Source organism: Homarus americanus, unplaced genomic scaffold (assembly GCF_018991925.1).
Source record: "Homarus americanus isolate GMGI-L3 unplaced genomic scaffold, GMGI_Hamer_2.0 scaffold22250, whole genome shotgun sequence".
In the NCBI taxonomy this organism is placed as follows: Eukaryota; Metazoa; Arthropoda; class Malacostraca; order Decapoda; family Nephropidae; genus Homarus; species Homarus americanus.
The window spans coordinates 2718395-2746006 of record NW_024741189.1 but is presented as its reverse complement, the minus strand read 5'-3'; the positions used below and the strand labels follow the sequence as shown (position 1 = coordinate 2746006).

The 27612-nt window shown below is 44.1% G+C and overlaps 1 protein-coding gene across 1 annotated transcript in view; it reads right to left on the bottom strand.

The window, feature by feature from the left end:
* LOC121875754 (ketimine reductase mu-crystallin-like) overlaps positions 1–27612 on the bottom strand; it is a 59077-nt gene that overhangs the window by 25228 nt on the left and 6237 nt on the right. Inside the window, exons 2-3 of the mRNA XM_042380436.1 lie at positions 6361–6575; positions 2787–2934 (exon numbers count right to left, since the gene is read on the bottom strand). Of these exons, the coding sequence (XP_042236370.1) occupies positions 2787–2934; positions 6361–6569 (357 nt within the window). The 5' untranslated portion in view covers positions 6570–6575. The remainder of the gene's footprint in view (positions 1–2786; positions 2935–6360; positions 6576–27612) is intronic.

Genomic DNA, 27612 nt, shown 5'->3' with positions numbered 1-27612 from the left:
TCAGGCACCATTGCCCATCAGGTCTCTGTGGCACCATTACCATCAGGCTCCAGGCACATTACTCATCATCAGGTTCCGTGGCACCATTCATCAGGGTCCCATTCCCCATCAGGTTCCAAACCATCATCAGTCCAAAAATACTGCCCGTCAGGGTTCCCTGGGCACCATCACTCCATCATCAGGGTCCAAGGCACCATCACCCATCATCGAACCCAAGGCACCATCTCTGTCATCAGGTCTGCAACTCACTACCCATCATCAGGTCCTACACCAATACTCCATCATCAGGTTCTGCACCATCACCCATCATCAGTCCCGTGGCAACCCATCACCCATCATCAGGCACCATTATCTATCATCAGTTCTGCACCATCACCCACTGGTCAGGGTCTGCAAGGCACCGCCATCTATCATCAGGCTCTGTAAGCACCATCACCACCATCAGGGACCTGTGCTACCCATCATCAGGTCCCACCATCTCATCATCGGCACCACCATCATCAGTCTGCACCATTGCCCATCATCAGGGTCCTGCATAACCACCACCCCATCATCGGGTCCCAGCAACCACCCATCATCAGGTCTGCACCATTCCCCATCATCAGGGTCTGTGGCACCACTGCCCATCAAACAGGTCCGCATCATTACCCATCATCAGGTCCCGTGGCACCATCACCCATCATCAGGCCCCTGTGCACCATCATCATCATCAGGGCCCGCACCATTACCCATCATCAGGGTCTGCACCATTACCCATCATCATCAGGTTCCAAGTACCATTACCCATCATCAGGCTCCGGCACCATTACCCATCATCAGGTTCCGCAAGGCACTATTACCTATCATCAGGGTTCTGGCACTATCACCATCATCAGGTCTGCACCATCAGGTCATCAGGGTTCCACCACATCATCATCAGGGTTCCAGTACCATCACCATCATATCAGTCCCGGCACCATTTACTCCATCATCAGGTTCCGTGGCACCATCACCCATCATCAGGGTCTATGTTCATAACCCATCAGGGCCCTGCAACCATTACCCATCATCAGGGTTCCGGCACCATCACCCATCATCAGTTCCGTGGCACCATTACCATCATCAGGTGGCACCACCACCCATCATCAGGGTTCTGTGGCACATTACTCATCATCAGGTTCCGGCACCATTACCTATCATCAGGTCTGTGGCACTATTGGCTTCATCATCAGGCTCCATGGCACAGCCACCCATTCCATCATCAGGTCCCCATCAACGGTCCTCCATCATCAGGTTCCAACATCAGGGTCTGGCCACCCCATCAGGGTCTGTGCAACCATCACTGCAGTTCCCATCAGGGTTCCGGCACCATCAGGGTCTGCAAGCACCATCATCAGGGTTCCAGGCACCATTACCCATCATCAGGTCTCATACCATTGCTCATCATCGGTGGCACCATTGCCCATCATCAGGTCTGTAAGCACTACTGCCCATCATCATCAGGCTCCGCACCACCCCTATCATCAGGTCTCCGGCACCATGCTCATCATCAGGTCCCAAAACCACGTTCATCAACAGGGTCCCGTGGGCACCATTGCCCCATCAGTTCCAAGGCACATCATCAGGTCCTTCATCATCAGGGTCCTGTGGCACCATTACCCATCATCAGGTGGGTTCCGGCACCATCATCACGGTGTCTGGCAACGGCCATCATCAGTTCCCAGTAACGCTGCCTCATCATCAGGTTCCGGCACCATTGCTCATCATCATCAGGTCTCATACCATTACCCATCATCAGGGTTCCGTGGCACCATTACTCATCATCAGGTCTCCATGGCACCACCTATCATCAGGTTCCAGGTACCATTGCCCATCATCAGGAACTGCACCATTGCTCATCAGGTCTGCACGCACAAGTCTCATCAATAGGGTCTGTGGTACCATTGTCAGGGTCCCATTACCCATCATCAGGTCCCGGTACCATTGCCATCATCAGGTCCAACTGCCCATCATCAGGTCTAGGTAACCATTGCCCATCAGGTTCCACCATTACCATCATCGGGTCTGGCACCACGCTGCCCATCATCAGGTCTGCGGCACCATCGTCATCATCAGGTTCTGGTGGCACCATTGCTCATCATCGTGGCTCCGGCACCATTACCATCATCAGGTTCCAGGCACCATCACCCACCATCAGGTTCTGCGGCACCATTACCCATCATCAGGGTTCCGGCACCATCACCTATCAGGTTTCAGTACCACGTTTCATCATCAGTCTGCAAAAACATGTTTATCATTGTGCTCTAAAATAACTCCATCATCAGGTCAGGGTCTGGCCAACATCATATTCTGTGGCACCATTGCCCATCATCAGGTTCCATGCACCATCCCCCATCATCAGGTCTGCAACCATTGCCCATCATCAGGTCTGGCTGTCACCAGTTCCACACCATCAGGTTCCATGGCACCGTCACCATCATCAGGTCTGTACTGCCCATCATCAGGTCTGCAAGTACCATTGCCCAACAACAGGCTCAGTGGCACCATTGCCTATCATCAGTTCCGGCACCATTTCTATCATCATATTCCACGGCCCTATCAGGCTCCAAGACACGGCCCATCATCAGGGTTCTGTGGCACCATTGCCCATCATCAGGGTTCCATGGCACCATTACCCCTCATCATTTTTGTCATAATCATTCTTCATCCTCATTTTTAACTCAACATATACAGTACTGTAAGTCAAAACATTATTGCATCATGAGGTACAGAGTCACACCAGTTTAACAAGATAATGCACTTCTTACCGCGAGAGGGATGCCAGTGTCACTCTGCATGAGCATAATAATGGCATTGAAGTGGTGCTGACCAGGAACTGCTTTGTTGCGGAAGAATGTGAGGATCTTGACCACGAGGGATTCTTCCTTTATTAGTCCTGGCATTACTATCATGTCTCTGTGTGAGTCAGAAAATAACAACATGACAAAGTATAGGAACAATATACATATTTAATGGTGGATTTCCAATACCACTTGTGTGAAGGCTTGGTTATGTACAGTAGCTAAAACAACTATCTGTATCTGTGCAGATGGGGTCGATATGCTCTGAAATTTTTTGTGTGACTAGTGACAGCCTTCATTTTAGATCCTCGGGCAGGGTGAAACTATGGGCAAGTTTCTTTATACCATTTGCCTCTGTCTACCCAGCAGCAATTGGGAACCTGAATGTTAATCTATTTGCGGATAGTGTTCCGGGGTAATGGTTAGCCAGTGCAGTTGGCAAGTTGTCCGGTCTTTTCGGACTATTCATTGACACTGGGTCATGCAGCTCGTTAACTTAGGGTGTGGTTGTTGTGTTGGCGACAGCTTCTACACCTTAAACAAACTCACGCCAAGGTGGCCCTTGGGTCGGCCATCCTCGATTTCGAGGGGCTTCCATTATTATACCCAAATTTATCAGCCATGGTCTCACAAAGTATGCACAGATAGTTGTTTTAGCTACTGTACAGTAATCTGAAATTTTTGTAGCATATGAGTAGTCCAGTGCCAGAATTGGATAAATGCAATTTTTAAAATAGCAGGAAAATCACATACAAAGTTGCACCACAGTAAAATTGATACCATGTTACGACAAATTAACACATGAACATATTTTTGCAATATTTTATAGGAAATTGTGTGCACTTTCTTGGCAGAACATACCTTAATAAATGTTACAAAGAAAACATGTTTGGTTGGTCATAGCACTTATCACATTCTGTCATTACACTGTTCACATTAATGTACCTTATCAGTCCATAGATATTACTGAAATAATATTTATTAATACAGGTACAGTAATTAATTTATACAGGCATTGATAACTTAAAATGGTGTCTCAGATAACAGACAAGTGCTTCAATCTCTAGTCAAGTGAATTTTTCTGTAAGTATCCTTATTAGATTTAAATTATATCTGCCAGGAAACTTTTACTGTACATGTTGTAATTTTTGGTCGCATTTTTTGGTTTTCGATCAGCGCCCCCCCCCCAAACTTATTTTGCCTTATGATTAAATATTTTAATGCTTCATGGGGTGATTAGGTTAGCATTAGGGTGTTCAATCATCAGGTGAAATAAATTTGGGAACTAATTAATGTGCTTGTTTTTTTTTTCACTTTTACAACTCTTTCCCATTACCTAAATGCATCACGGTGGCCAAAATTAACCACACAAACAGTCTCATCTTCACCCGTTCACTCTAACTGTTGTACTGTGACATAACCCTATGGACCCACTAAGTACCAGGCACTCCTATCAGTCGTGCACTAACTAGCTACTGACTGTGATACATAACCTTAAGTATTTGTGATGGGAGAACCTGGTTGTGAGTGGTTTACATAGATGGCACAATAGTCACAGTGAAATACAAAGAGACAATCTGCATTTTCTCTTGATCCTGGCCACTTTATAAGATACTGTAGTGGGGAAAGACTTGAAAGACTGAAAAAAGTTGCAGTGTTCTTGCTTCTCAATAGTATTTTCCACTGTTATACTGTACCAGGATATGCAAAATACTGTACAGCATTTGAATTAATTCATGTCATTTGCAGTCGATCTAATTTTACATAGTTTTATTCAGTAACTAAATGATCTGGGTGTATTTTTCACTGCCCCCCTTTCTGAGTGCCTCAATCACCTTATGTCAAAATTACTACATTCCTGTCGTACAGTCATTGTATAGGAAGTGTGCAGTAACTCAGTTTGTTTTCAATTGTCTTTAACCTGAGTTTTAAAAGTCATCTTTGTCTCCAAGTACAATACAGTTGCTCCTCGACTTACAGCGGGGTTAGGGACCCAAATCCAGGTCGTAAGTTGAAATGGTCGTAAGTCGAAAATGCGAAGATAATACATAGAAAATCTAAGATGGGTGTCTCTTTTTCTTCTCAGCACCACAAAACTCTCACTCACCAGCAAGTGCAGCGTACTTAATATTGGTAGAACAAATACTGTCAATGTATACAGCCTTAACAACATCAACCTAGAAAGGTCGACTTGTGAAAGAGACTTAGGGGTACTTGTAAGCCCGGACCTACGGCCCAGAAAACAGTGCGTTAATGTTTGAAATAAGGCAAACAGTATTACGTTTTATATCTAGAAGTGTAAGTAATAAGAGTGCAGAGGTCTTATTGCAACTATATCTTGCGTTAGTCAGGCCGCACCTCGATTATGCGGTTCGGTTCTGGTGCCCTTATTATAGAATGGATATCAATTCACTGGAGTCGGTGCAGCGAAGAATGACGAAAATGATTCAAGGACTTAGAAACCTTCCATATCAAGATAGGTTAAAGAAGCTAAACTTGCATTCCCTAGAATGACGAAGTGTGCGGGGAGATGTGATAGAAGTATTTAAGTGGGTGAAAGGAATCAATAAAGGCGATATAGATAAAGTTCTTATAATATCCGAGGAGGATAGGACTCATAGCAATGGATTTAAGTTGGAAAAGTTTAGGTTTAGGAGGGAGATAGGAAGGAACTGGTTCACAAATAGGGTGGTGGACGAGTGGAACAAGCTTAGCAACTTTGTAGTAAGTGCTGGAATGCTGGAAAGTTTTAAAAGGAGGCTGGATAGATTCATGGATGATAGAAAGTGGTAGTAACTCTCGACAGGAGCTGCCATGCACAGGCCAAGCGGCCTATTGCAGACTCCTTATTTTCTTATGTTCTTATGTTCTAAGCTTGCCAGCCATTTTAAAGGGAATTACAAACGAAAATTTTGTCAGTACACAGTGCAATCACTAACGTCAGGACTCGAAAATAAGTAATTTGAAGAAAAAAATTGGTACGACTGGGGCAGTCGTATATCCGGGTGATCGAAAGTCGAGTAGGCCGTAAGTCGAGGAGTAGCTGTACTGTCCATAAAATGTACCGTCTTCTTTGTCTGGGACTTATTAAGGTCATTTACTGAGGATCCCTCTGGAGTAATATATTTGTTGTGTGTGTGTGGTCATGATTCATAATTAACCTGAGTTCAGGGTGATCTGTTATCTACCTGTGGTGTTGAAAGAGACCTGTGGTGTTGAGGGAGACCTGTGGTGTTGAAGGAGACCTGTGGTGTTGAGGGAGACCTGTGGTGTTGTGGGAGACCTATGGTGTTGAAGGAGACCTGTGGTGTTGAGGGAGACCTGTGGTGTTGAGGGAGACCTGTGGTGTTGAGGGAGACCTGTGGTGTTGAAGGAGACCTGTGGTGTTGAGGGAGACCTGTGGTGTTGAGGGAGACCTGTGGTGTTGAGGGATAACCTGAGTTGTTGAGGGAGACCTGTGGTGTTGAGGGAGACCTGTGGTGTTGAGGGAGACCTGTGGTGTTGAGGGAACAAGCTACACCTCTTCAAGGGAGTAACTTACCCCTGATGCTCGGGAATTTTGACCCAGGTACGGAGAGGCTGAACAGCTCCCTGTGGATGCCCAGAGCCCTGAGTGAAGGCCACCAGTGAACAACGCACAGCGGGCAGCAGCTGGTCCCAGGTCAACACTCTTGTTACGTCTTCATCACTTATGAACTTCACCCAGCCAGGGATAGACTGTGGTCCTTGAGAAGCTGCAGTTGTACTCATATCTGACTAATTTGTAAAAAGAAATGTTTTAAGATTTTTTTTTTTCAGGATACTGTTTACTGACATGTTAATCCTTTACTCAGGAGAGGGGATCATATAGTCCCAGCATATTGAAGTACATCACACTGTACAGTATTATTGTTTCCCCTGGCCAAGAAGGAAATACAGTGTAACTTAACATAAGCTGGTCTTAGGGGTGACAGCTAAAGCAAACACTTAATAGATGCAAGATTTTCCATGTCATTTATACTTCTTCTCTTGAGTACAGTACAGTACCTTTCCTTTGTCATCTTTTGTGTATACAGTTGATAATTACATACATATAAAACACCAGTAACAGATACTATTGCTATACAGTACAGTACAGTATAGTATAGTATTTTAACTCCAGTACCAATGATTTAGTGTTTAATATTCACTTAGTATATTCTCAACCTCCGACTGTATACTGCCAGATCTGGGGTCACTAAATCTAAGGGGATAACTTAACTCTAATCTTAATTTCTAAGGGTCGCTGCCACCAGACCCCCTCTGGACAGCATGTAGCTCGTTAGGTAGCGGGCAGAGTGAACTAGGCATTGGGTTAGGTTTTCCATTGATCAGATCGATAAGGGTAAAGAAGGGTGAAACCATAACATGTCTTCATTGATTTATTTCTTATAAAACACACTGGTAAAAAAAACATACATGAACTGGCCTTCCTCAGAAGAACAACGGAATTTTGGTTACCCAACTGGGCCCCAGACTCCTACATTACTGGCGGGTCATCCACCCACTTATTGCACAACAATCGGTGAACGCCGTATCTCGGTCGTTCCTTCTTACAATATCCCTTAACACATCAGACTGTTCCACTGGTGTGGCTTGTAGCACCGTCGGTTATCATACATAGTAGCACCATCGCAACACACCTGTTACACTCCATACCTGCAAGTATGTGACTCCTTGTGACTTTTAGGTCTACACAACGGGCCCCTCGTTCGCACACCGCCCTCGGTGGGTAAGGACGAGGGCTTGACCTAGAGACATACCAGCACTATTTCTACGCCTGGTATTATAGGTCGCTCCAAGTGACGACCGCAGTTTCTCACGGTCTCCTTAGTTGTGACTATTCATGTGGAGTGGTGCGCTGGGAATCCACCGGTTCATAGTGGACTGGTATAGTGGGGAGTAATTCCCCACCTGGTGTGGCGCTCCAGGAGACAATGGCGGCCGGGCGGCAAGATACCCCAACCACGTGGCACCTGTGTTGACGGCAGAACGGGAAAGACTAAGCAATAATGCCTGACGGGCGGTTATCCCATCCCTTAACACATCCCTATCACACTTATATATCCGGCAAAGCTTTAAACTGTAGTAACTGTTATTTATCAACCTTAATTGTAGGGCGGGATATAGCCCGCTAGGCACTGACCTGTGGTGACGGCAGAACGGGAAAGACTAAGGCCGGCTTCCCGCCGCTTCTCGTCACATAGGCCTACCGTTTCCAATCCTCAATTTACACTTTTGTTTCTTATGGTTCTCACCTGAACACTTTACGGTATATTGTCACTCATTTCTTATAAACACATATATTAATCCTAAATTACACACTAAGGTCAGGTCTTGGTTTGCTAGTGCTTGGTTAAATGCCTGGGATTTTAATATCAACGGGCATCTGAGGCGGGTACATGACGCGCCTTGAAACAAAAGCCGAATGATCATGGCGGGGGTGTATCAACTTCACTTAAAAACTGTAATGAGGGATCCTCCTCTCACACAGTGCACTATTTGAACACAGACATAAGGTTCTCTGATCACTGTACCTGTCGTGGGTATATGTCACGTGAGGCTACGAGGTGTATTAAATTCATACCGACGCATACACGATATTTCCTTTCCAGTATAGTTTCTAGATCACTGTCAACACCTCACATAGTTCTGATACATTTATCCCTTTTTCCCGATCATTGTTCTCATGTATTTTCATATGATATCTGTTGGAGTTAGGTTCGCTACACGCTCACAGACGTAAATAGTAGGACCTTCAAACCCTGCTCCACACTTAGTCTTACAGTACCCTAGTCCGGCTCAACTGGACTTTAACATTCATCTTATGCCTACCCTGAGTGATCCTTAATGCTATGAATACATACACTTGATATGATATAATTATACCTGGGTACAATACCACACATGGTCTAGGAACCTTGAGTAGGGGAGTTGTCCTTTCTCAATGTTTCCCGTTTTCTGGGGTTCTACAAGCGTTGTGCATTTGAATGTTATGTAGCGTAATATGAATTAGATGGGATTTTTAGGGATGACAATGATGTGCGCAGTACAACTGTACCTGTTGATAAGTTTTGGGTGAAAAAGTAAGTAAATGGTGGAGATTAAACATTGATGAAGGCTGTGATTATAACTCTTAAGACATATTATGATTTTCATCAATGTAATGAGATTTTTCTGACAGGTTAGTACCTTGTAGTCCTTAACCCTTTGTGTATAAGAACCCTTCTGTGCTGAATAAAATCGTCTGGCATTAACCAAGTGGGGGCAGCACTGAGAAAAACAAATCAAGTTTTGGGAATTAAAAAGCGAACCTTTGAATACATAGATAGGAAATTGTTCCTTCAACTGTATAAATCTCACGTACGTCCCAGTCTGGATTACTGTATACAGGCAGGGAAACCCTACCTCCAGAAAGACCTAACATCCCTAGAAAAGGTGCAACACAGAGCCACTACGATGATTCCTGAACTATGTCATCTAGATTATCCAAGTAGACTGAGAGCCTTAGAACTAACAACCCTTCAGACAAGGCACAATAGGGCAGATCTCACTGAAACATTCTAAATCCTGAAAGTGATGGAAAACGTGAACCCGGGACACATCTTTGTGATGGCCCGCACCACCAACACGAGAGGACATAACTACAAGCTCACCAAGTTATCATGCAGAACGAATGCAGTATAGTACAGTATGAAGAAAAACATTGTTTTTTCACACAGAGGCTGGTAGACCTATGACCTGGCCTACCAGCCCAAGCTGTGGAGTCAAGAACAGTTCTGGGCTTCACTATAGTCCTTGAAAAATTTATCAACAACAATGGAGGGATCCTACACTGGCCTCCTTCCCTCGGCATGACCACTATTGGGTGGCCTTTAGGTAAGTAAGGTAAAATAAAATATTAAAAGTGGCTTCCCCAAAGTGAAGGGGTTAAAGAAGAGTGTGATTATAACTCTTAAGCCATATGGTTCTCATCAAGATAAGACTTTCAGACAAGTTTGTAGTCATTAAGAGAAGGAGTTTTTTGACCTTGACAGTTATTCAATAGTAAAGATAGAACCAGCCCAGAATCCTGTCCTTTAAAGAACAAAGAAGAAACAGAAACACAGGCTGACAGGAATATATCAAGGAATGAATTTTTTTTACTTCTACAACTGAATGTCATTACACCTTAAGGATTTTTACTTTTCAATTACTGTACAATGTACTGTACCATGGTGTAGTATCACGCTTGCCTCTTACTACTGCATCCCAGGTTTGATCCCCTAAGCTGGATGTGAGAAAGGTGTTATCCAGAGTGACCCCCTACCAATCATGACAGGTTTACTCCAGGCACTCCAGTTTCCTCCTGTACTGTACTAACACTGGACATTGATTGTCGTAACAGACATATGAATAACAGAGAACAAAATTGCGCATACCGGTAACAGAACAGATGTGCTTAACAGGGACCAGACCAACCAGCTAATAAGCTGACAAGTAACAAAAAATATAAATGTTAATAAAAAATGTTTACTGAAGTTTTTAAGAAAGGGGTGACACCTGAAACATTTGGAGTGGACCCAACCTCAGCTGCTCAACAGAAACATACAGTACCTGCTGTAGAATCAAGTTTGTACTCCACAGAAACAGATTTTAGTTTTAGTAATAATCTACCAGCCAAACTTCAGGTTCTGAAATGTAAACTGAAAACAATGAGACTTTATAGCTCAATAGAATTTTACCCTGAAGAGAAACTATTACTGAATACAGTAGTAAGTCTGCCGGTACAGTACTGTCAACAGGGAGTAATAATTATAACCAACACAGCCTCTCCTCGTGTCACTCTGGCTCCCTTCACCAAAACAATCAAACTGTATATCTTCAGCAAACTAGATATTTGACTGTAATTTGTTTCAGTAACAGAGAAGGTTATCAAGTTACATGCACCCCACTCAATTTAGGAGGTGAGGCCTTACCACCAAAATAAGGATGTTTTATCTGGTGAGACTGGAGCAGTCAGATTGAAAGTCCTCTCGAGGGCTGAATCATCTCCATAAGAATTTTTGATGCCGGTGAAATTATTAATTACTATGAATAAGAAAAAAGTCATTGCAAATAGAGAACCTTGAGGAAGCCCAGAACTGATAGTAACAGTCAGAGACTACACTGTCCACACTAACAATGCACTGTGCAGTCAGAGAGAAGAGAAATTACTGTAAGGGTATAAGAAGGAAAGGCCATAGGAGAGGAAATTTTCATGTAAGGGTCAAGGACAATATAAGAATGGAGGAAACTGCAGTGGGCCTATTGGCCCTTACTGGGCAGTACCATTTATCCATCCAACATTATGTTTGAAGCTATCCAGCGTATTCACATTAATGATGATATTTGGCAACTTGTTCCACTCGTCCACTACTATATTTCCAAACCAATGTTTACCTATTTTGCGCCTCAATCTAAATTTCTCCAACTTAAAACCATTGTTACAAGTTCGCTCCTGGTTGGATAGTTTGAGTACCTTTGTAATGTCCCCTTTGTTTAGCCCCGACTTCCATTTATGCGCCTCTATCATGTCGCCCCTCACTCTACGTCTCTCGAGGGAGTGCAAATTAAGATGCTTTAACCTGTCTCTGTACTCAAGATTCCAAATGCCTGGGTTAGTCTTGTCATGCTCCTCAGATTTATTTCTAAGGATTCTATATCCATTCTATAATACGGTGACCAGAATTGAACTGCGTAATCCAAGTGGGATCTCACAAGCGTAAGATATAGTTTTAAAGTGACCTCGCTAGTCTAGAAACTAGCACTCCTTTGTATTAACCCAAGTACTCTATTAGCCTTGTTTCGAGCAAATACACATTGTTCACTTGGCTTATTCCTACTTATCATTACTCCTAAATCTTTCTTGCAGTCGGATTTCTCAATAACATCGTTGTTCATCTGGTATCTGGTTATTCTGTTTACATCTCCTAAACTGAGTACTTTACATTTGTCCACTTTGAATTTCATTTGCCATTTTTCAGACCATTCAAATTTTTTTTTAGATTTTCCTGTAGTTTTGTTGAGTTCTCTTCAGATTTAATTACGCGCCCTATATTAGTGTCATCAGCAAATTTACTTATGTTGCTCTCTACGCCAATACAGTGATCCCTCAGTTAACGAGGCCTTGGTTAACGAGTTACCTTCCATAAGATTCTTAACTTCAGTTAACGAGCAATCCCTCGATTCGCGAGTTTTTTACGAGCCGACCTCAACATGTTTTCGCTTGCATTTGGCGGTCCACCAGCTGTAGTATTAGTCCGCCAATACAGTAATCGGATTTAGGGCACATCATAACTGTGCCCCTCGTCCACTGATTCGAAAACAGCTTAAAAGAATGTTAATAGATGAGTTAGATATGAACGCCCGCTTGTGAAGCCATGTTGGGAATCATTGATCAACTTGTGCGTCTACAGGTGATTTTGAATAGAGTTTGAAATGATTGCTTCCAGTAATTTGCCTACAGTTGAAGTTAGACTGATTGGACGGTAGTTAGAGGATAGTGATCTATCTCCCTTCTTGAAAATCGGTATTACATTCTCTATCCTACAGGATTCTGGTACTACACCTGTTTTTAAGGACATGTTAAACAACTTTGCTAAAGGCATACTAAACTCTTCCTTACATTCCTTTAATACTCTGGCTGTATATCTCATCGGGACCAGGTGACTTATTAGGGTTTAGTTTGTCTATTTTCTTACTAACATCGTTACTAGTCACTACTATCTCGCCTAATCTATTTACTTCACTATCTCTGTATATAGTCGGTGCCTTGGGTGTCATGTTTAAATTCTCGATGGTGAAAACTGTTGAAAAATATCTGTCCAGATTATTGCTCATTTCTCTGTCATTATCAGTAAGCTCACTGGTATCTGACTGTATTGGTCCAATCTTTTCTCGTGTTTTAGTTTGATACATTTGATAGAATCCCTTGGGGTATGACTTCGCCTCCCTTGTTACCTTCAGTTCATTATTCCTCTTTGCTTTTCTTATCTCGGTCTTAACCCTACCGGCCAATACCTTATAATAATCTCGGAGGTAAACTTCACCACAATTTATTCTTCTACCTATAGCCTTCTTTTGTCCAATAATAATATTCTTTAAATAATTGTTTATCCTTTTAGGGTCATTGTTGTTTGATCTGAGTTGTCTGTATGGTATGTTCTGCCTTTGTGCATTAAGTAACTCATAATTTAAATTGTTGTGGAACTCATCAATCTCAGACACATTGATCAGGTCATCCTTAACCGTCAGGTCTCCAGGTAAGGTGAGGTCGCCCTCTGTGGGTACATTGTGAGAGGTCACCTCATGTGAGGTCATGTAGTACACCCCCAAGCGTGATACCCCTTCTCTCAGCTGCCTCTTCAAACTATCAAAGTTTGCCCTTCTAAAATATGGGTCTTTAGTGGAATCTTCCTTGCGGCTGCCCTGAAATTCTAATTGGAATCTTATTTCTTTGTGATCACTGTTAGCAAGTTCGTTCCCTACCTCGACATTACTAATCAGGTTTTCTCTGTTTGACAGAACTAAATCGAGTATACAGTATTATTACCCCGGGTGGGTTCGGTTATATGTTGACTTAGGAAACAGTCCTGGATTGTTTCAAGAAAATCATCTGATTCTGAGTTACCCGTTAGGTCAATCCAATCTATTTGGCCAAAGTTAAAGTCACCTACCATACAGACTTTGCTATGTATGGAAGCCCAAATAAATTGCTCATTACTATCAAGATTAGGAGGTTTATATATTACTCCTTTGATTAATTTTTCCTTAGCATGGATTAATTCTGTCCAAATTGTTTCTGTATTCCGCTCAGTTTTTATTTCCTAATTTATTTCACACTTCAGATTATCTTCGACATAGATTGCTACTCCACCTCCTTTCCTAATCGGTATGGAATAATTTGTAACCTGCAATTTGGTATTCGACAGTTAACTCACGTGAGTCTAGGTTGATCCATGTTTCGGTGAATGCTATTATATATCGATTTTTTTGGTAATACCAACGCCGTGATTTCATCTATTTTGTTTCTCATACTCCTACTGTTAGCGTAGTAGACATTTAAGTTAGTTGTGTTCTGAGTCCTCTCTCTGATGCATTTAGGTTTTAACTCCCTGCCTAATTTAGTTTTGTCATAATTCCTAGCACTATTTCCCTGTAACCTTTTACTTTGTTTTCCCGCTCCCACTGCAGTCTCCTCCACCCCCTTGCTCATATGTTCCCCGAGCAGTTTAAAGACTTTGACATCTTTTGAACTGCCCTCTAGAGAGAGCCAGCCACGTTTGCCACCCCATCCCTAGCATAAAGGTCCCTTCTGCCATAAAAGTTGTCCCAGTTGTCAATGAATGGGACTGATATTGACTTGCAATAACTGTCAAGACGGTCGTTGACACCAACCGCCCTTGACATCCATTCACTGCCAACTCTCCTTCTAGGCAGGACACTGCATATGATAGGGATCCCTTCCTTAGTCCTAATACGATCTATAGCTGCCTTGAACTTTTCAAAAATCTCCTCACTCCTACACCAGCCAATATCATTGCCTCCTGCACTGAGGCAGATAATGGGTTTGTTCCCATTACCAGACTAGATATTGTCCATCCTGTCAACTATATCCCCCACCTCAGCTCCTGGCAAACACACCCTCATCCTATTTTTATTTTTACCACAAAAAGCTCTATCCAGGTACCATACCTGGGAATTGCCAACAATTACGGTTTTCGTACCTTCCTTGTCAGCCTTGTCCCTGACTATGCGAACGTCCAATTCATCTAACAAAGGACTGAAAGAGTTGGTACACATAGCTGTTGTTGTTGTCGTATCCTTGGTGGGTTTTTTCACCATCTTGGTGTGTTTTTTCACCACCAGTTTGGTCGTCCCTCTCCTCACAACCTTCCTTTCGCCTGAGTTTACGTCAGGCACGGGCTTTCCTTATCTCGTTGCTTCCTTCATCGCTATCACTTCCTTTAATTTCAAATTTTCTTCCTTGGCCCTCTCTAACTCGGCCCTCAGAAGGGCACAGCCCTGTTCACAAGTAGCACTAGCTATTACTGACAATTAATCCCCGGAGCTAAGCCTGCCGTGACCTTTCCTCTAGTGAGGTCAGAACTCTCTCAAATGCCACGGAAATGTCGAGCTACTGGGTGGTTTTCACCATTGCAGACTAAATTTACGAAAAATGACAGAAGTTCAGCAGAAGAGCACCAAGAGCCCAAGCTGTACTACTGCTGATCGCTGTGTAAATTATTATTTTCATGGCGTTTGAAAACCTGACAGTTATTTACTGTTTAAAAATCTTTACTATTGTTGAGATGAGAAATAATAAACATTAAATTGAAGGGTTGATGTCATCACATTTACAGGGTATTTGAATTTGGATGAAAGTGGCCAGGTAATGTGTGTGATTACCTCAGGGAGATGTGACTGCCTTGTTGGCAGTACCCACCGTGTGGGTTGGCTTTAGGAAGGGCATCCAGCTTTAAAACTTTACTACAACATACTGTACCTGATGGCAACTAGGTCACAAGAACTGTGCCCTCTGCTGTGCGTCTCTGCTGCACTTTCTGGGTTAGTGACCTGGGTTTGTGCTAGAGAGCGGGATGATGGAGGACATTCTGTTCTGGTTCTACCCAACAGCTGCCAGCAGGTAATCACCGCTAACTCACTCAAACAGCATGGAAAATGGCCATAAAGCATTGATGATGATGTTATCTTCTTTCCTTAAAGAGAAAATGACTGAAGTGCCAATAGATGGTCTGAAGAGTTTGGACACAATAGGAAAAATCTCTGTACAAACATTTTAACACCCCCTTCAAGACACAAAAATAAATTATTGTGCACACCAGAGGCCAGATAAGAAACAACTCCTCCTCCTCCAGCTCATCAATTAGTTCACTTTAAGTATCACTAAACTCCACAACACTATCAACAGCCATTTCCTCGCCATCATCATTAAAGAGTATAGCACTACTGTAATGTGCTATTTATTCAGAGCCTCCTCCATTTGTTTATATGTGGGTGAGGAGGTCAGGAGCAGGGAGAGATGGTCAGGGTCAGGAGCAGGGAGAGATGGTCAGGGTCAGGAGCGGGGAGAGATGGTCAGGGTCAGGAGCGGGAGATACAGAATCCTTGGAAAAAATTCAGATGAGAATGACAAGACTCATCCTGGACATTAGGAACCTTGAGTAAAGAGACAGGTTAAAGCATCTTAATTGTTCTCCCTCGAGAGACGTAGAGTGAGGGGCGATATGATAGAGGTGTATAAATGGAAGTCAGGGCTGAACAAAAGGGACATTACAAGGGTATTTAAACTCTCCAACCAGGAGCGAACTCGTAACAATGGTTTTAAATAAGACAAATTTATATTTAGGCGCGAGATAGGTAAACATTGGTTTGGAAATAGAGTAGTGGATGAATGGAACAAGTTACCAAACATCATCATTAACTTGAATACGCTGGATAGCTTCAAACATAGGTTGGATGGATATATGAGCAATAGGGGTTGGGTGTATACGGGACTGCCCAGTATGGGCCAATAGGCCCGCTGCAGTTTCCTCCATTCTTATGTTCTTTGAGAGGAGATCAGGAGTGGGGAGAGGATTTCAGGGTCAAGAGCAGGAAGATGAGGTTAGGAGTGGGGAAAGGTCAGGGTGGGGAGTGGAGGCCAGGAGCAGAGAGAGGAGGTCAGAAGCAGGAATATGAGGCCAGGAACGGGGAGAGGATTTCAGAGTCAGGAGCGGGAAGAGGAGGTCAGGAGTGGGAAGAGGAGGAGGTCAGGAGAAGCAGATGGGCATGTTCTCACCTTGGTGTCTTCAGAATCAGCAAGTGGCCTTGTGGTGCAGTACTGTACCATACATCACTAAGAAACTTTAAATAGTTGCTGCTGAATGTCGGTTTACATATGAGGTCAACTACCACATTAAGGTTAAGAACAAAGAGGGATCTCATCTGGACGTGAAACCTTGTCTCTTTTTAAGAAATTAAAGATTTAAAAAAAAAAAAAAAAAGATTGAAAGCCAAAATTTCAGGCTCTTCCAGGTCCAGATGAGGAATCATCCACCTCTGTTCCTGCAGAGTTGTGCTAACAGTAGAATTTTGATAAAGTGTCTTGAATTATAAATGGGAAAATGAGATCACTGAACCATGAGGTGAGTGAAGAGTAGGTCTGGGTGCATGGCTGCTGAAGTTATTAAAGGTGGACCAGAAGAGCTGGTAACAATGTTTGTATTGTTCAGCAGTCTGGAGGAGTTACCATCACCATGTCAAACTACACAGTACAGTACTGTACAATAAGTCAACCAGATTGCTGTTTTACATAGTTAAGTTAATAATAGTTTTATGATGATGTGTCATATTTGTAGTCACTGAGTGCCTGTATGGAGAGGTTGTCTTGGCTCTCTACAGTCTATACGGTACACATTTTCCTTGTTTAAAAGTCTAATCTAAAGGTAAAGTATTACTGTACAGTACTGTTTGTTTGTAAATGAATTTAACCCCTGTAGTGAAAGGGTCAGCCTTTGTGTATGGGGTCTTCTCTTCTCAATAAAATCATCAAGCATTAGCCAAATAAAATATTAGTTGTGATATCCCCATAATGAAAGGGCTAATTACTGTATCCTGCAAATTTATTTTGATCAATTGTAAACTAACTCTTATGTAATGAAATTGCAAACACCTTGAACATGTACTGTATGTGTGTGACCTATGAGACACCCTGTACATGTGTGTGGGTCACCTATGAGACACCCCCTATGTGTGGGTCACCTATGAGACACCCTCTGTGTGTGGGTCACCTATGAGACACCCTCTGTGTGTGGGTCACCTATGAGACACCCTCTGTGTGTGGGTCACCTATGAGACACCTTCTATGTGTGGGTCACCTATGAGACACCCTCTGTGTGTGGGTCACCTATGAGACACCCTCTGTGTGTGGGTCACCTATGAGACACCCTCTGTGTGTGGGTCACCTATGAGACACCCTCTGTGTGTGGGTCACCTATGAGACACCCTCTATGTGTGGGTCACCTATGAGACACCCTCTGTGTGTGGGTCACCATGAGACACCCTCTGTGTGTGGGTCACCCATGAGACTCCCTCTGTGTGTGGGTCACCCAGAGACACCCTCTGTGTGTGGGTCACCATGAGACACACCTATGAGACACCCTGTGTGTGTGCGGGGTCACCCATGAGACACCCCTCTATGTGTGTCACCCATGAGACACCCCCTGTGTGGGCCTCCATGAGACACCCCTCTGTGTGTGTGGGTCACCTGCGAGACACCCCTCTGGTGTGTGGGTCACCTATGACACCCTGTGTGTGTGGGTTACCCATGAGACACCCCTTCTGTGTGGGTCACCTATGAGACACCTCTGTGTGTGGGTCACCTATGAGACACCCCTGTGTGTGTGGGTCACCTATGAGACACCCTCTATGTGTGGGTCACCTATGAGACACCCTCTGTGTGTGGGTCACCTATGAGACACCCTCTGTGTGTGGGTCACCTATGAGACACCCTCTGTGTGTGGGTCACCTATGAGACACCCTCTGTGTGTGGGTCACCTATGAGACACCCTCTGTGTGTGGGTCACCTATGAGACACCCTCTGTGTGTGGGTCACTTATGAGACACCCTCTGTGTGTGGGTCACTTATGAGACACCCTCTTTGTGCCTCCAACAAATTAATTTTCTTGTATTTTTTTTATCCCAACTTCCTCATTCAATTCTGACAATTTTTTCTTTCCTTCCATTTTAATTCCCATGTTTTACCCCATTTAATCCCCTCACTGCAGCCCTTCTTCTTGTTACTAAACTAAGATTCGGTATAACATATCTTTAGTATTTCACCCTAAAGTTATTTTCTTATCACACAAAATTTCCAATCTCATTAAAATTATGAACCCTGGATTATTTCACCTGATGATTAAAACACCCTAAAACTAATTGGGTTAGGTTAGGCTAGGCAGTGTGTGTTGAAGCATCAGGTTAGGTTAGGTTAAGCAGAGGGTGTTTAGACATCAGGTGAAATGTGCTGGGTCCCTCATATTCACGAGATCTTAATTTACTCTACCACTTTCCATACTAATGCATACCTCTGCCTGAGTCCTCCTCCCCATCCCTCTACAGTGTGGTTCTCAACCTGGGGGTCATGGCCCCCAAGGGAGCCATGGCAAGAATTTAGGGGAGCCACGGCGAGCTGTTATAAATTGTACGTTTCCAAATAATGTTGGGAATCTGAATTAAACAAAACTTGTATTACTTATTTTGACTTGGCAGAAGAGAATTTTCATTCTTTTTTTTTGTCATTTTGTTTAATCATAACGACAATACAATTTTAATATTTACATACTCTGGTGCTAATTTTTTATATTTTTTACGGATTATTTAAGATTTCACAAGTCCAGTCCATGTCTGTGTGACAGGCGCTGGACCGAGCTGCTGAACTGACTTGTTCAGTACGTGTCCGTGTGTCATCCCTTTGCAAGTGGTGAAAGTGTAGTGGACCCCATCCCCTACAAGTGACGACTGAGCTCCAGCCCGCCTACCAGCCAATCAGCGTACAGCCAGCGATGTTGGTAGACCTACTCTCCAGTGCGGACGCACACTAGCAACGCTAGGACCAGAGTGCAGGGTGTGTCTGGCCTCCTCCTCTGTGATAGGCCCTCTCGCTACGCTCACCCCAAATCTTGATGTTTCTAAATTGTATAAATATGGGAGTAGCTGGCCAGGGAGACCCTCTGACCTTCTCTCACCATGAACGGTTACGAGTTTGACAACATGGCGCGGATACGCCGACCTGCCCCAAGAAATTAAACCTCCTAGTTCTCAAGAAGTTCTTTGAAACTAATGGGATCATGGGGGTCACCAAGGTGGAATGACTGAAGCTCCATGGTGACATCAAGATCACCTTCGCCGAGAAGGGTATGCCCGCACAGCTCGCGGAGATCCCAGACATCAACGGCATTCCAATAAAAATGATTGCCTACAAGTGGGACAACCTGAAGCTGGGAGTAATCTCCCACGCCGAAATTGCCCACGTGGACCAAGCAGAGCTGAGTGAGCTCCTCAAGGGACAACTCCAAGTTGTCAAGAAGCTGTCCGACACCACTGCCCTCATCGGACACCATGCAACCTTAACCAAGGAGGCTCAACTGGCGTGGGTAACTGTGCCAGTCAAGCCCTACTGCAGACCGAAACGCTGCTACAAATGCCAGCACTACGGTCACACAGTCAACAAGTGTGAGGCGCAGGAGGACACCTGCTCCCTGTGCGGCAGCCCCGGACACCGCTACACAGTCTGCCCCAACACAGTGAAAAAATGCACTGCCTGTGGCGGCCCACATTCCTCCGCCGATTGGACCTGCCCTAAATGGAAGGAGGAATGCAGGATAGCCAAGGCTCGACTCGACAAGAAACTGAGCTACAAAGAGGCCCTCCTTGCTGTACGCGCCCAAGACAAGAAAAAACCAGAAGAAAAGAAAAATCAAGGAAAGACACACACCACAAAGAATCAAGAACACCACGAGGCCCGTGGAGCTGAAGCCCACGTGGTCAACCTCACCATCTCCGACTTCTTCCACACCTATGAAGACCTAAGACACGAGGAAGACGAAGAACAAGACCCAAACACGAATGAATGGACACTTCAAGAGAGCAAGAGGAGGAGGAGAGTAAAAAGAAAATCAACTTCAAGAATACCAAGACAGAAGACGAAGACCAAGACATTTCCTCCAAACAAGAAAACAACACACACAATCAAGCCGACCAAGTACTGAGAAACCATGGCCCAACCCAACACTCACCTGACGCTTGACCTGACGCTCACCTCACTGTGTCCTCCCTCCTCCTCGCCGCGTCCAGGCGAGTTGCTGCTGCCTCCAACTTAAACTCCCTCACGCAAGCTGTGTTTAGCCACGGCACCTTTACCTCCTTCTAAAATTCACTTCAATCCTCCCTTTATCCTTCCCCTGAACCTCCTTCTCCCCTGTCACTAGCATTTATGTCATGTCCAGGGAGACCATCACTTCTCCGCCCTCACCAATACCACTCAACACGATCCAGCCAACCTTTACTTTGTCTTTATCTTAAGTGAACGTATATAAGTCTTAGTATATTTCACGGTAATTATATAAGACGTTGATGTTACATTTAGATTTATGTCAAACAATGATGATAAGGAACCATGAAGAAATACATAAATGAAAAGGATTTGTGGGTTAAGTGTGTGTATAACATTCAAGTTATATGCATATATATGTATATGTGTATATATGTGTATGTGTGTATGTGTAATTAAGAAATAACGAAGGTTGTGACAAGCCGTAACGTTGTACAAGTAAGGGCGCCGCAGTAGTGATTGTATGACATCGCATATATTACTTCAGTTGTATTACAGGTTGAGAATACGAAATAGAATACATTCAATGGAATGTATCTATTTCAATATTCAAGCAAGGACGTCGTTCGTGTGTGACATCACTGTGGTTGTGTTTGTGTGACATCGCTTACATTACTTCAATTGTCTGACATCATTTGTATAACCTCAGTTATATGACATCTTTATAAACAAGCAGACGTGTCAGTTGAAGAGCGTTCCCGCTTAACCGAACGTCTCTATAGCTGTCCACCGGAAGAGCCAAATCGAGTTCACTGTGTCACCAGTCATGGAAGGAAACAAGGCAGAGGAGACCAGCCTAACCAGCATAGAAGACTTGGAGGCCCTGAACGATGGAAATGCTAACCGGTCACTCACACAGCCAGGGTAATCGGAGGATTAACAGCTGACGCTCACCCAATTGACGGCAATGATGCAGAATATGAAAGATCATATGGAGCAACTTTAGGCGATACGGAGGACTTTGGTGAGATGCTGTCATTACCATGAGGAAAACCCTTTCTGGAAACGAGTGAAGGGATGACAGCCACAAAGAGGTATGCACGAGACACACGTTGTCAACCGCCGGAATCAGGAGTGTCTAGCTGCTACACCTCGACACCCACCCAAGGAGGGTCCCAACACTCAGCGCTTCAGGGACGGGAACATCCCATTGGAGGGAGAGGGAACGTGTTTTCACCAGTCATACCCACTTTCCGGAAGCATTGACACTCAGGAACCCATAGCCACTGAACACCGGCCGATGCAGCATCATACTCCACAGACGGCTCGGTGGACCCAAAATATCATAGATCCGGAGTGGCCTTCTACGCCCATGGTCAGACCCTCAGCTGGAAACTTTTAATGACTGTTCCACGCTACAAACAGAGTTAGTAGCAATCTCAAAGACCCAAACAAACCACGCACCACCTTCTCCGGGTCATCACACGATACCCATCACCCAGATAGTTTAGGAAGTATCCTCCCCAGCAAGTGCGGACCCCAGTTCAGGGGGCGCGCCACTCCGAAACTGACCACGTCCAAGAGTGGGGGTTGGTGGTAAGCGTTCACTGATCGGGGGTCCGCTTACACTTGCAAACCTGCAGTATCCTTTCATACCTGCAGGTAGGATAACCTCCATCCCCAATCCCAAATCCGGCCTGGCTGCTCCAAGAGCTTCACCCGGAACCACCAAAAGGGCCGCCTACAGGAAAAGGCCCGTGTCGGACTACAGTCCGACAATCTCAACAACAACAGAGGATCGCGGAAAGGTGTTATCACTACCAGAGACACGACCTTCCTGAAACCGAAACTGACAAAAAAACGCTATATACTTCAAGAGGACTCTCAACGCTCACCTTAACCGCGGAGCCGGGAATATGTCACCAGGGGGAGCGCGGAGGTACTTCCGAGCATCAAACTCGCTCGTCAAAACCACTAGCGTTGATGAAGGACCATAAGTGACGACTACTGTATGTGAATAACGTGCATAAATACAAAGGGAAGCAAGGAAAGCCGCCTGGAATCGAGTGGATGTTGGAATTCACTATGGATATGGTTGACAAGGACCGGAGGAACATACACTGACATACAACCCCTACCACAGAAGATAACTGCCATTAGGGAGTTCCCCAAACTTAAAACGGCGGAGAAACTCCGAGAATTCCTGGGTTTAGTCAACTACTACCACCGCTTCATTGACAACGCTGCCACCGTCCTAGTCCCCCTCTACTACCTTCTCAAGGGACTCCCAAAGAAGTCTCACAAGCCTCTCGTGTGGACTCAAGAGGCTGTTACGGCATTCACCACTATCAAACAGCACATCACACGCCTTACCCTCCTGGCCCACCCCGCACCTTACACCCAGACCACTCTCACAACAGACGTTTCTTCTACTGCAGTGGGCGCCATCTTACAGCTGGAGATCAATGGAGTCCTAATGCCCGTTGCTTTCTTCTCACAACAGCTTAACTCATTGGTTAAGTTAGGTGAGTTTTTGCCTTCCCTCATTATCAACATCTTTGCACATATGGAAGGAATAATTATTCTTCCCACATACACATAATTTATCCTAACCTTGGTAACCTACCATAATTTACCCTAACCTAACCAAGGTAACCTACCGTAACCTACCATAATTTATCCTAACCTAACAAAGGTAACCTACCGTAACCTACCATAATTTATCCTAACCTAACCTAAGTAATTTACCCTAACCCAACATAGGTTAACCTACCCTAATGTTTACCTATTTGGTTTGCTTGCTCTCGCTCCTCGAGTGGCACTTCTTATAAGTACATGCTGCCCCAGTGCCTTTCTTTAAAATTCAGAGGTAGTTGTGTCCCTAAGAGAGAATCACAGACATCAGGCTACGGCCAAAGCACTTACACACATCAATTAAGTCAACCCCCCCCCCCTTGTTCTTCTGCACAGTAGTATAATCTAGGCAGTTGTAGACGTTCTGCCATGGTGCACGAGAGGTCGGAGTGTCGGGTACCACAGGGCAATGTATTGGGCCCGCTGTTGTTTGTCTGCTTGCTTCATAAATGACGCTCCTATCCAATATACTATCGTATATATAATTATTTTTATTATTATATCATGGTTTTTTATTGCCTTACATGAACTCAACTCTTCAATATTAATCAAAATATTCTCCATAAGTGGCCATGATCCGCGTATTTTCAGCGGGAGAAATCTATGATTGGTTGTTAGCTATTTGGGCTGCTTAAGGCTAATGCCTAATCGAGGTGTTAGCTTTTCCCTCTGAACGATCCCTGCGCACAAGTCAAAAGCAGCGTCTGCGCATACAGGATAGCTAACGCGTTAGCTAATACGGTTGCACCCGGATGAAGAAACCTGCCCAAAACTATTGAACTTCCTCATCCTTAAAGAGCTTTTTAACTCTGACGGAATCGAGGGAATCATCAAGGTGGAGCGCCTAAAGGTGAACAGTGACCTAAAAATCACCTTCGCCGAATATGGCCAATTCCTTCAACTGCCACAATTCACCGACATGATACATCAACGGCATACAAGTGGAAAGGATTGTCCACCAGGAGGACAACTTGAAGCTGGGAGTGATCTCCCACCCTGAAATAGCATTCATAGACTCAAGAAGAAATCAACGAACTTCTCAAGGGACAACTCTGCTGTCTAAAAAAGCTGTCAGAAACAACTGCCCTTGTAGGACACTATGAAACGTTACTCAAAGAGGCTCAACTGGCCTGGGAAACCGTGCCAGTGAAGCCCTTCTGCAGACCCAAACGCAGCTATAAATGCCAGCGCTACGGACACACCACCACCAAGTGCAAGGCTCAAGAGGATGTGTGCTCCAACTGTGGAAACACCGGGCATCGCTACACCTCCTGCCCCAACCAAGAGAAGAAATGCGTAGCCTGTGGCGGCCCACACTCTTCCGCCGACAAGCTATGTCCCACGTGGCGGAAGCAGTGCAAGATAGTGAGGATTCCCCAAGACAAGAAACTTACATACAAGGAGGCCTCCTTTCTGTCCACTCCCAAGAAAAGAAAAAACAAGAAACAAGAAAAGAAGAAGAGAGAAGAAAAAGGAGCGGAAAGGCAAGATATAAAGAACCATGAAGTTATCAAGAAACTAGATAACGAGCCCGTTGACCCAGAATCTCAGCTCATCAGGATCACCACCTCAGACTTCCTCAACATTTACGAACATAATGGACACGAGGAAGAACAAGACCAAGACATTAGAGAGTGGATAACCCAAGAAAAGAAGAGGAAGAGAAGATCTTTGTCTTCAACATAACAAGCCCACAACACAAGACCCATAGCAGCCCGCCCATCAATAACAAGAAACACCAAGAAAGAAGACAGAAGAATCAAGTTACCCGTCAACATTACCAGACAACCTCCGCCACCAATCTCCTGCTGCCGAGTCCGGTCGTGAATTTTCCTCCACCAATCAGGGCTCTGCACCACTACCCCGCAAGCTGTGTTAAGCCAGTGCAATCTATTCTCTCCTTACTACAATCTCCCTTCCCTCACCACCTTTATCCTTCCACTGAACCTCCTACACCCCTGTCACTAGCCATTGATCGATTGATTGAGCTAATACGTGCATCGAAAACACCTTACAATAAACGCCTTGTCAAGTTTCTTTCTGGAAATATATAACTACCGTAGACCTCTCTTTTACATGGATTAATCTCCCTACTTTTATGCAACACCTTTACAACTCTTTATATATGAAGTAACGAATATAAAATAATAAAAGATATTTCATTACAGCTCCTCCCCGACTTACGGCGGGGTTAGGGACCCAAATCCAGGTCGTAAGTCGAAAAATGCTTAAATAATACATAGAAAATCTAAAATGGGTGTCTCTTTTTCTTCTCAGCACCACAAAACTCTCACTTTTAATCTTGCCAGCCATTTTAAAGTGAATTACAAACGAAAATTTTGTCTGTGTACTGACGTTGGAACTCGAAAATACGTAATTTGACAAAATTTTGATACGACTGAGGCAGGTCGTAAGTCAGGGAGGAGCTGTATTTACAAAATCTGTTATACTAAATGTAACACTAAGGTCAAAACAATGCCTTTGAGTGATTCCCAACTACAGTTTATATCATTTTTCACACCACAGTTATCACATGCCAACAATTTAATGTACTGTATATTTCACCTAGAATCCCATCATGTCATCACTTTATAATTATTTTGTTTAACCGAGTCTTCAAACAGATAGACGATATCCGAAACTTGCATAATTGACGACAGCCACCAGAGGACACTAGCATCTTGCCTTCCTCCAGACAGTGCTGGGAAGGGGTGCTGGTGCCAACTTCAGGTTTTTATTTATTTATTAACCTTTTTAATAAGTGAAGAAAGTCATTTCTTTGATTAATCCCTCCGTTGTTCTTGATGGGTTTGTCCTTCACTACTTAGTGTTAGTACCGAACGAATCCGGAATACCAATTGCCAGCTGCTGTTTGAAACGGTCGCACTGCAGAATGAATGCTCTTCTCACATCCGACCCGGGGACTGAACCCGAGACAATTGAGGCAAGCTCCCTATCACTGTACTGTACCTCAAACATTTAAATTACTATTTTGTTTTCTTAGTTAAGAAACCCTTTTATACTTGGGTTTCCTTCCTCTTGGTCACTAACGCATGTATTGACATAATTGTACATGTTCTGGGTACTCAATTCTAACTACAGGAGCGAACACAAACACCTGTAGAGTTTTGTAGGTTCTATTTGCTGGATGTACAGAGGTGCGAACAAAGACGACGGTTCCCTACACTCTCTATGGGTCAACTGACCTCTCAGGCGACATGTGGCAAGTGATACATGTAGCGGCTTCCAGATGTCGCCAGGCACATTATCTAAGCGTGTGGTGACATGTTAAAGCCATTGCCATACTCTGCTGGCTAATAAGTAATGTATATAAATTGAGTACATACATGATATACATACAACATACATAATATACATACAACATACATAATATACATACAATAATTATACCTTATAATTACACACTTACTGTAAGTGTCAGATAAGCTTAAAGATTATGACTATCAAGAACAATGAAGGGTCCTACACAGGCCACCAGCCTCTCCCCTGTCATGGCTGGCTAGTGGCCACCTCTAGTTGTGGCAGTCGTTAGGTAAATTAATCTATACTAGTTCGTGACGTCATGAGCGGTGGTGCCTCTCCCGCGACAATCTGACCTTGTGTTGTACTATTGAATTTAATCACTGTGTTCAATGTTTCTGCTTAATAATACTGCATTTTGTCACCATATTTTCTTTACTTCCCATGATTAGTGGACAGTGGACCACACGTCCACCGTAGTAGGTAGGTAGCAGGCAGCTACCGAACAGGGAGTACTACCGCCTAGGAAGATATTGGAAGCATAATGTGTTGTCTAATGGTAGACCCTGCTGTCATATGACATCATGAAAATTTTGACCAGGTCCCAGGTTGCTGAACTGACTTTCTGCCTCATTTGGTGTTAACGGCCGTTTTGGCGGATATTGCAAATCAATATCAGTCCCATTCATTGACAACTGGAACAACTTCTACGGCAGAAGGGACCTTTATGCTAGGGATGGGGTGGCAACCCTGGCTGGTTCTCTCGAGAGGGCAGTTCAAAAGATGTCCAAGTCTTTAAACTGCTAAGAGAACATATGAGCACGAGGGTGGAGGAGACTGCATTGGGAGCGGGTAAACAAAGTGAAAGGTTACAGGGAAATAGTGCTAGCAATTATGGCAGGGAGTTAAAAGCAAAATGCAACAAAGAAAGGACTCAAAACATGACTAACTTAAATGTCTACTACGCAAACAGTAGGAGTATGAGAAACAAAATAGATGAAGTCAGGGCGTTGGTATGTACCGAAA